Raw genomic sequence first — 10,096 nt, 5'->3', positions numbered from 1 at the left:
TAAGTGACTACCTACTTTTTAACGTTAACAATAACAAAAAAACTTCAGTTAGCCATATAGATACTTTAAGGAGATACCCTACAACAAGGTTATTGCCTTTACCCTACAACAAGTGCTTTTTAGAAATTGAGGATTACCTATTGCTTTGTCATGTATGTAACTACATACTACCTAACTTTTGCACAGAACATCATATTCCCAAGAATCATTATATTCACTTAGAATCTTGGTTAGTTGAATAATCTTCAAAATGAAGAGTACCAAAAGGCAATTAGCAATTCATCGTGCATTATGGGGACAATCTAAACATCATGAGGAAGCTCTCAGTTAATATTGAAAAATATTAGATAGATATAGAATTAAGCTCACCTTTAGACAACTTCCACAGTTCCTTCGAGGAGAAGACACCGGTCGCTAAAATGATATCGTTGCAAATAACACCGTTGTATGGGTTATGGGTATAGCCTGTAACCCACCATTGGATATAATATAACAAGACTACCAAAAATATTAAGACCACCATACGAAAACAGGGTCAAACTTGGGACAACTAGATATAAATTAGGCCTACCACCCAAGTTACTATATGATCATGGTACACAATTTATGACTCATACAATTTTAAAGTTAGTTGACATACAAGTGCTTCTAAAACTGAATATTGTATAAGTATTTTGTAAACTTTTTCAATGAACTAAGGTACTTTTTCGTGATTTTTGTATAGATGTACCACTTGACTAAGACGGCTTATAACCAGAATGCGGATAGCGGTAGAGTGAGAGTAACGTTAAATTACTTGATTTTTACGTTAATTGTCACCCCCTCGCAAGCTGTGCTCTATATCACGATATACCCATAGTAATAAAACACAGGTGCATTTTAAATTGAACAGTCCAAATGAACAGTTAAAATTGCAAATATGTTTCCCACTTTAATCATATTAGTACTTGAGCATATTGCAAATCAATTTAAATCCAACTGCTTCGCTATTGGATACTAATTAATCGAAAATAATATTTATAACAGGGCTCTCTCCGTCACTCGTTTTATACAATCGTAGTTCCAATTTCATTTGAATATTAAGCAAACAAAGTTCATGAAATTTTGCAGACATTTTCTGGAAACTAATATCTGTGTCTGTGGTGTTTTAGATTTTTCTAAAAATATGTAGTTTTAAAATTACAGGAGCTCAAACATTTGTATGAAAATTTTTAATACCGCGTAACTTTGAAACCGAATATTTTAACAGAAATCTGGAAAACCACAGACATTGATATTAGTTTCTAGAATATGTCTGCAAAATTTCATGGACTTTGGTTTCTTAATATACAAATACAATTGGAACTACGATTGTATGAAACGAGTGCCGGAGAGAGCCCTCTTAAATGCAAAATCATAGTGTCTAAAATTCTGGAAACTAAACGATTCAGTTTGGATCACCAAAATTGAATTGCACCGCAATCGTACTGTAGACATAATTTGATGGTAGGCCAAAAATACTAAGGGGAAATACTAAACATAGTTACAGGAATAGTACAAAATAATTGTATTTACATTTGAACAGAACTGTAAAATCAAATAGGGAGTAGAATGTACTATAGTAATTATTCTAAAAGTAAATGTCGATAGTAAAATCGATGCTGTTTTAATTTGTATTGAAGATAATATAATATAAAAAATTGTAATATTAGCAACAATGTAATGCAATTAATAATAAATCAACGCAGTCATTATATTGTGCCTTACATAACGTTACGCAAAAGAAATAGAAATCTTACAATATTGTGCATCTGTTAATCAAGTGAAAACCTAATTAGTATTAGGTAATAAATTGTGTACTAAAACAGCATCAATTAAAAATTGTGGTATGTAACTATTAACAGTTGTTTTAAAGTATGATTTATATAGGTGTATCAAATCTAGCCTTAATTTCAGAATTAGAATCTTTAAGTATAAAGATTTGGATTTAGTTATATCAATTATTTAAGTATAATCTCGACCTTAATGTCAATAATTCTTACATAAATTTCATTAAAGACTTTAAGTTAAAGTTCATACTGCTTTATCAAAGCTTTTTACATTTTATTTTTCCGGTAATCAATCCGGTAATCCGCGATCTTCAAATGTTTTTAAAGTTGGATAACAGAATATGCCTTTTTTACTCGACTACGGCAAAGCCAAGAGGAAGGGTTATGATTTTATTTACTCTTATTATTATGGCCCCAATAGCCTCCCTTGACATACACTTCTTAATAGATAAGAAGTTAAATGATAGAGAAGTGGTTACGAACGATTCGAAAATTCATTTGAATATAAAATCTTTCTGTTTCTTGGCTAGATATGATGCACCCTTCAAAAATCAAACGACCAATCACACTGTAACAATTGTGAAGAGTTACATATCAATTATTATAGTAACAACATTAAAAAGAGTGAAAGAGAAGGAACACCGACTACTATGCATTAATACGAAAAAACAATCGAGCAACATCAAGAAATCTGAACACACCAACGAAAGCATGAGGTGCAAGCCAATGCTGGGATCGTTACAATTTTCCAAAATGTCCAAAAATGCACGAAACTAAAATGGTGACACACATTGTGCAAATACCAATTGAAAAAGTCTCTCTTCAATTTGAAATATGTGGCGAAGAATGGTGTTTCTATTTTTTTAATTTGTATTTTAAGAACATCGTTTCAAATCCGAGAATAGATAGAAAGACCTAAACTTACCTATTGATTCGCGAACATTCAATCAATTTATGTCTCTACTAAAGTAGACCGTTCATTAATCTGACTGCGGACATGAAGCAAATGAAAAGACAAACAGACAGAGTCATATGGGTATTAATGAAAAATTGGGAAAATAAAAATTTTGAATTTCAGCTGATCAATTAATATAAGACTTAATAATAATACACATAACACAGCTGATTATTATTATTTTTATATTTATTTAATCCAAGTGGATACGAAATACATATTATACAAAAATTCTTACTAATATCTATAAGTGTATCTATCAGTCTATTACCTAATCAAAAACCTAATTGGTACAGAAATAGCTATTTCTTTTGTTTCTTTTCTTCTGACGGACTTTTTATCGCGGAAATCCGATAGTTATAAAAATAGTTACAGGTCCATCCAAGGTCCTTATTCATGGACCTGTACACGCGACGCGGTGCTTAGCAGACTGCGCGCTGCGCGGCCCGCAACGATAACGTGCGTGCATCGCGTGACCCAGGCCCATGATAAGAATGACAGGATGATTCGCCTACTCAGTATCTAACATAATAATGATAGCCACTGATCTCATTTAGCATTATTTGGCTCTACATTACTGCTTCATTGAGTGATACTAAAATATTTTCTGGTAGAAAACCTTCAATGGATTAAAAATAAATGTCAAATGAACTCCGAGTTTGGTCCGAAACTAGTCTTACGATGGTTTCACGCTATGGTAATTGATATTCAAAGTTCTCTCAAAACAAACACCATTCTTAGCCACTGAACACGAGCACGCCACGCCACCGACGCGAGCCGGTTTACCTTTGTTCTTAGCCTCGTGTTCATTCTCTTTGTCCCTAGTGGGGTGCGGAGAGAGAGACCCGCTTAGGATATCTGAAACATATCGGTTATATGTACCAACATTTAGAAACATAGCTCAAGGTGAAGATAATGCACGAACATTTCCAAATTATGATGTTATGTATGCTGGAGAAGATTAAAAATGTATTAAGGAAGAAGACAAAATAAATGATAATTAAATTGAACGTAAACTTAATAGTATTAGCAAATTATTGAAAGGATGATGTAATACCAGTGTTGGTGACCATACTTTGAATTAATTCAATAGGATTTAAAAATATAACATAAAATTGTACAGTTTCTCTACTTTGAAAAACAAATGTTTGAATTGTTGACACAGAGAGTTGCTTTTGGCTTGATTGATTATCATAGCCAAAGATTACAATGTATGTGTAAATAGGGAGTATACTACAATGTATTAATGCAGATGATCCCCAATGTTGAAATAGGAAAAAGTCAAAACTCAGCACAAAATAACATTAGAGCAAAGATAGTGAATTTGGTAAACCACTGGAGTGAACCCACTTTCAATAATGTCAGGAATCAGAAAACAGATGTATAATGTGAGCATTGTGGATGCTCAATGAACATGATAGATAAAGATAGATAGAAGAATGAAATGCGTATTAGAAACGATAAAGAATTTATCGAAAAAAATAATATCAAACCAAAAAATCCAATGATTGCCAAAGAATGTATTGATTAGAAACATAATATCGATTGCTTAGTTCACAATTGCACTAACTACATAATTTTCGATTTCACAGGAGAGCTGTTTAAAATTTAGATAATATGAATAGCACAAAAATAGCAAATCATTTCGGTATAGTAGGTCAAGAGTTGTGACCAGATGATGCTAAACTTTAAACTGCTCTCCTATAAAAACGTCAATTATGTAATAAGTAATGAAATAAAATAATGTTTTTTATTCAAATAAACTTTTACAAGTGCTGTTGAATCGTCAAAATAATCTACCACTGGTTCAGAGTGCCGATTTTGTGAACAAAACCATTGAAATAGAAGACAAGAAGAAGAGAGAAATTATGAGCACCAACACCGGTATCATGCACCATCATAGAGCTACATCTAATATGGAAGTATGTGGATAAAATACTGAGCGAGAGACCTGGCAGACCGTCGCTCCCATTACCATAGCTGTTGATGAAGTTAGCGAGGTAGAGGTCAAGCTCCCTCACTGACACGTTGATGTGGTAAGGGTTCACACAAAGTCCTGGCTGCGTGCATTCCGGATGCTTCTCCAATCTTTCCCCGTCTGTGCTCTCTAACGGTATCGCTTTGAAAAGGATCACCATTACTAGGTCTAATCGCCACACCTGAAAATGAAAAAATGCTGATAACATTTCATCATTTTTCAATGTTCGAAATAGCTTTGAATCCAAATCATTTATTTCGTGTTAACCTGATATTGACTCTTTCGCAAGTGTTGGTGAGAGGATAAAAGCTAAAACTAAAGCACAAGTTTAGAAAGTAGATTATTCTGAAAAGGACCAACAACAAAATGTTTCGTTTAAAAAAATGAATGGATAAATATCGACAACTAAGAAATAACTTTACAACTTCTATAGTTCCCTATTCCATAGACCTTACAATTTAAATTTTGCCATAAATCCCAAGTTTATTAGCTTATTTTATTTCATTTATTAGTTTATTTAAGCAAGTGAGTGCTCGAAACCTTTTCAAATAATCGACTTATTGTTTTGCATTTCAACCTCTTGGTTACTTTGGATTTTTCTATGGATCTCTCCATTTCTGGTTTGATCGAGAATTTCCGAGCATAACTCGCTCGCTGACTCTGAGCTTTCTTATGAGGATTATAGTAATAGACTACTAGAGGATGCCCGCGACTTTGTCCGCGTGGATTTAAGTTTATAAAGATCCCGTGGGAACTGTTTGATTTTCCGGGATACAAAGTTGCCTCTGTTAATTACAGGGACACAAACTACCTCGATACCTTTTATACAAATCGGTTAAGCAGATGGGTTTTTGAGAATCCCGTGGGAAATCTTTGATTTTCCGGGATAAAAAGTAGCTTATGTTCGTCCCCGGGATATAAGCTAACTTTGTCCCAAACATCAGAATCGGTTAAACTGTTGGGCCGTGAAAAGGTAGCAGACAGACAGACACACTTTCGCATTTATAATATTAGTATGGAGGAAGTATGGAAATATGGATATCAGCTCACCTTATCAGCTTGTCGTAAACAGTCTATCCGCCTCATCTTGCCCTTCTGGTCGGGGTTGGACAGCACGCACACCGCGGGCCTTTTGCCTGTGATGCTTAAAACAAAATCCTCTCGACAGTCCTGAGTGATGTCTTTCCGCAGCTTCCCGAGCAGCCGCGACGCCCATTTCTGTTTCACTTCTGCTTTCTCGTTCTGGAATTATACAAAACAAACTTATTAGGTGTGATAGCCTAGTGGTTAGAACGTCCGCCTCCTAATCAGAGGTCGGGGGTTCGATCCTGTGCACGCACCTCTAACTTTTCAGTTATATGCATTTTAAGCAATTAAATATCACTTGCTTTAGCGGTAAAGGAAAACATCGCGAGGAAACCTGCATGCCTGAGAGTTCTCCATGTTCTCAAAGGTGTGTGAAGTCTGCCAATCCGCATTGGGCCGGCGTGGCGGACTATGGCCTAAACCCTTCTCATTCTGAGAGGAGACCCGTACTCAGTAGTGGCGCGGAAATGGGTTGATCACTCAACTAATTAGGTCACTGGCATAGCCCAAACTATTAGCAAGCTGAAGTGGCAGTGGGCAGGCCATGCCTGTCGTAGGCCTTTACGATGGCCGTCGGAGCTGGAAAGTCCTTGAGTGGAGACCGCGTATATAAGCAAGTGTAGTGTGGGATGCCCTCCAGTACGATGTGCGAGTCAGACTCGCGCACGGAGGGTTCCATACTACGGTCGTATATTTCGACATTTTTCACGTTAAATCAAGAACTAAATGTTATGCATAAAATTAAATAAAAATGTAACGCCCTTTCATATGATACCACACTTGGCATAATAATCTTACTTTGAAAGTTGAAAATACTAATTTTATTATTATTGGTTCATGAACACATTTTTTTTTGTGATTTAGCAAAAATTCACGGTTTTAGGATTTGCACCTACCTGCCAAATTTGATAATTCTAGGTCAACGGAAAGTACCCTATAGGTTCCTTGACAGACACGAAAGACGGACAGACAGACAGATAGAGAAAAAGAGCAACTGCTGAGTTTCTTGCTGGCTCTTTCCAGTAGAATCTGCTTTTCAAACCGGGTGTGGTAGAGTACTTTATTACTATCATACTCGTAAGTGCGATGCTATGAAATAAATAAATTCGTTTTATTTTAGTTCCCACGGAACTTTTAAAATACCCACAAGGACGAAACCGCGAGCATCATCTAGTATTATGATTTCATTCATAGTAATTATATATCATAGTAATTATAAATGAAAACCAAGAAAGTTTAAAAAGAGTAAGTGGTGCATTATTCTCAAAGCTCTAACTCATTTTCCGAAGTAGGTAATCACACTCCCTACTCCCCGCATTTACAATAACATAACCTCACCGTTACATAAATCACAGACGCTCATGCACTAAATAATAAAAGGCCCAATTTTAATGTGAATTAGTCCACTAAATCAACGAGCGGCGACAGTGGAGCCCGGAATTTTGTACATTTGTATTATTTAACCAGAATATCTTTACCGGAGTCCGATAGACGCATTGCGACTGCCTGCGAATGCAGACATCTTTGTTTCGTTACTATCTTCCGCATCGGGGAAATCTGTTAAGCTAACTTGAGGGGAAGTTAAAAGGCTTGTTTTCAATGCGGTAAAGGACTGTTTGTTTGAATAAATCGAGCGAATTCAATGGTTTGTTAGTAAGTTTACTAACAGACAGGACTTTGACCATTTAAACTTTTTCCAATGTTTGTAAAGGAATTTTTGTTTCTATAAATTCCTGAAAGGCGGGCATGTGGCACTACTACTACTACGGGTCTAACCGCGAAATCCAAATTTAATTTGATTTTTCGCAATTTATAATCTAATGCGACAAAGTAGGCTTATGGTATTCTAATTTCGCCAATGGCAGTATTATCTTCACAGGAACATAAAAATCTTAACTTGAAAGTGTTCAGTTTAAGAAATTAGTCAAAATAATGAGTTTGACGTGAATTACTCACAAATTAGTCGATACTATACTATGACACGGGCAGACCCGTGTCATGTACCTTAAGCAAAATAAGAAGAAGAAAGGCTGGCAACGCATTGGTCGTTTCTCTGGCACTGCAAATGTTCACGAGCAGCGGTAATCACTTAACATCAGGTGACCCATCTGCTCGCTTGCTCACTATTTTTATTTCAAAAAATTCCAGCTATTATTTAAATGATTTTGGTCTTGAAAGCGACAAAGATTTTTTTACACCTACGTGTTCAAAACCGGTTAATTAGTAATAAATAGGTTCTAGACATCTTTTTGACTATTTGGAATTCGCCTGACAATTCAAAAGCTCTCATGAAAGTTACGTAATTTGAATAAAAAATCTTTCTATTTCTTTTTAAAAGAGCTTTCCAAAGTTAAGCCAACTTAAGAGGAAATAAAAAGGCTTGTTTTCAATGCGGCAAAGGACTGTTTGTTTGAATAAATCGAGCGGATTCAATGGTTTGTTAGTAACAGACAGGACTTTGACTATTTTAACTGTTTTTTTTTTCAATGTTCAAGTCAAGGGTGAATAGGCAACTTCTAGGCAAGCGCGCTCCATCTTAGACTGCATCATCACTTGCTAGCAGGTCTGCAGCCAAGCGCTAGTCTTTATAATTAAAAAAAAAATGTTTGTAAAGGAATTTTTGTTTCAATAAATTCCTGAAAAGCGGGCATGTGGCATTACTAAAGAAGAAAGGCTGGCAACGCATTGGTCGTTTCTCTGGCACTGCGAATGTTCATGAGTAGCGGTAATCACTTAACATCAGGTGACCCATCTGCTCGCTTGCTCACTATTTTTATTTCAAAAAATTCCAGCTATTATTTAAATGATTTTGGTCTTGAAAGCGACAAAGGTTTTTTACACCTACGTGTTCAAAACCGGTTTATTAGTAATAAATAGGTTCTAGACATCTTTTTGACTATTTGGAATTCGCCTGACAATTCAAAAGCTCTCATGAAAGTTACGTAATTTGAATAAAAAATCTTTCTATTTCTTTTTAAAAGAGCTTTCCAAAGTTAAGCTAACTTAAGAGGAAATAAAAAGGCTTGTTTTCAATGCGGCAAAGGACTGTTTGTTTGAATAAATCGAGCGGATTCAATGGTTTGTTAGTAACAGACAGGACTTTGACTATTTTAACTGTTTTTTTTTTCAATGTTCAAGTCAAGGGTGAATAGGCAACTTCTAGGCAAGCGCGCTCCATCTTAGACTGCATCATCACTTGCTAGCAGGTCTGCAGCCAAGCGCTAGTCTTTATAATTAAAAAAAAAATGTTTGTAAAGGAATTTTTGTTTCAATAAATTCCTGAAAAGCGGGCATATGGCATTATTAAAAGCCATTAAACAAAATAAGAAGAAAGGCTGGCAACGCATTGGTCGTTTCTCTGGCACTGCGAATGTTCATGAGTAGCGGTAATCACTTAACATCAGGAGACCCATCTGCTCGCTTGCTCACTATTTTTATTTTAAAAAATTCCAGCTATTATTTGAATGATTTTGGTCTTGAAAGCGACAAAGGTTTTTTTACACCTACGTGTTCAAAACCGGTTAATTAGTAATAAATAGGTTCGAGACATCTTTTTGACTATTTGGAATTCGCCTGACAATTCAAAAGCACTCATGAAAGTTACGTAATTTGAATAAAAAATCTTTCTATTTCTTTTTAAAAGAGCTTTCCAAAGTTAAGCTAACTTAAGAGGAAATAAAAAGGCTTGTTTTCAATGCGGCAAAGGACTGTTTGTTTGAATAAATCGAGCGGATTCAATGGTTTGTTAGTAACAGACACTTAATAGTTCTCTTAAAGTTCTTTTCGACGTTCATGCTCCCAAGCGAACTAGATTGGCAAAGGATCGCAATGAGCCATGGATCACGTATACTGTAAAGCATATGATGAAACTGAGGGATGAAGCGCATCTGAAGTGGCGTGCCATGAAAACGGTCGGGAATAAAGAGAATTATTTACAGTATAAAAAATTAGTTGTTGAGGCATTAGATAGTGAAAAGAGCGCATACTTTACATATGACATAAATAATAAAATTAAATATCCTAAGGTCTTATGGAGTAATCTTAAAAGCTCTGTACTCCCTAAAAAAGGTAGAAATCTGCCTGCTCACCTTTGTCATCCTAATGAGATTAATAAACACTTCTTAGATATACCAGGCAGAAATGAAATGACTATATCTCAGCTTACTCTATACGAATTTGACAGGCTAACACCTACTACATTCACACTTTGCGCATCTAGTCAAGCGGAGATTTTTGAAATTATTAAGAATCTGCATTCTAATGCCGAGG

At 35.4% G+C, this 10,096-nt stretch overlaps 1 protein-coding gene across 10 annotated transcripts in view; it reads right to left on the bottom strand.

Moving 5' to 3' along the window:
* Positions 1 to 10,096, bottom strand: part of LOC123877201 (nuclear factor 1 B-type) — an 81,484-nt gene that overhangs the window by 13,835 nt on the left and 57,553 nt on the right. For 3 of the 10 annotated variants that reach the window (XM_045923737.1, XM_045923738.1, XM_045923744.1), the window contains exons 3-6: positions 5,792 to 5,983; positions 4,715 to 4,922; positions 3,550 to 3,621; positions 370 to 465 (exon numbers count right to left, since the gene is read on the bottom strand). In XM_045923737.1, the coding sequence (XP_045779693.1) occupies positions 370 to 465; positions 3,550 to 3,621; positions 4,715 to 4,922; positions 5,792 to 5,983 (568 nt within the window). The remainder of the gene's footprint in view (positions 1 to 369; positions 466 to 3,549; positions 3,622 to 4,714; positions 4,923 to 5,791; positions 5,984 to 10,096) is intronic. The other 7 variants (XM_045923739.1, XM_045923746.1, XM_045923740.1 and 4 more) reach the window with 6 other exon arrangements.

This window comes from Maniola jurtina, chromosome 23, assembly GCF_905333055.1.
Source record: "Maniola jurtina chromosome 23, ilManJurt1.1, whole genome shotgun sequence".
Classification (NCBI taxonomy): domain Eukaryota; kingdom Metazoa; phylum Arthropoda; class Insecta; order Lepidoptera; family Nymphalidae; genus Maniola; species Maniola jurtina.
This window is presented reverse-complemented; position numbering and strand designations above follow the sequence as displayed.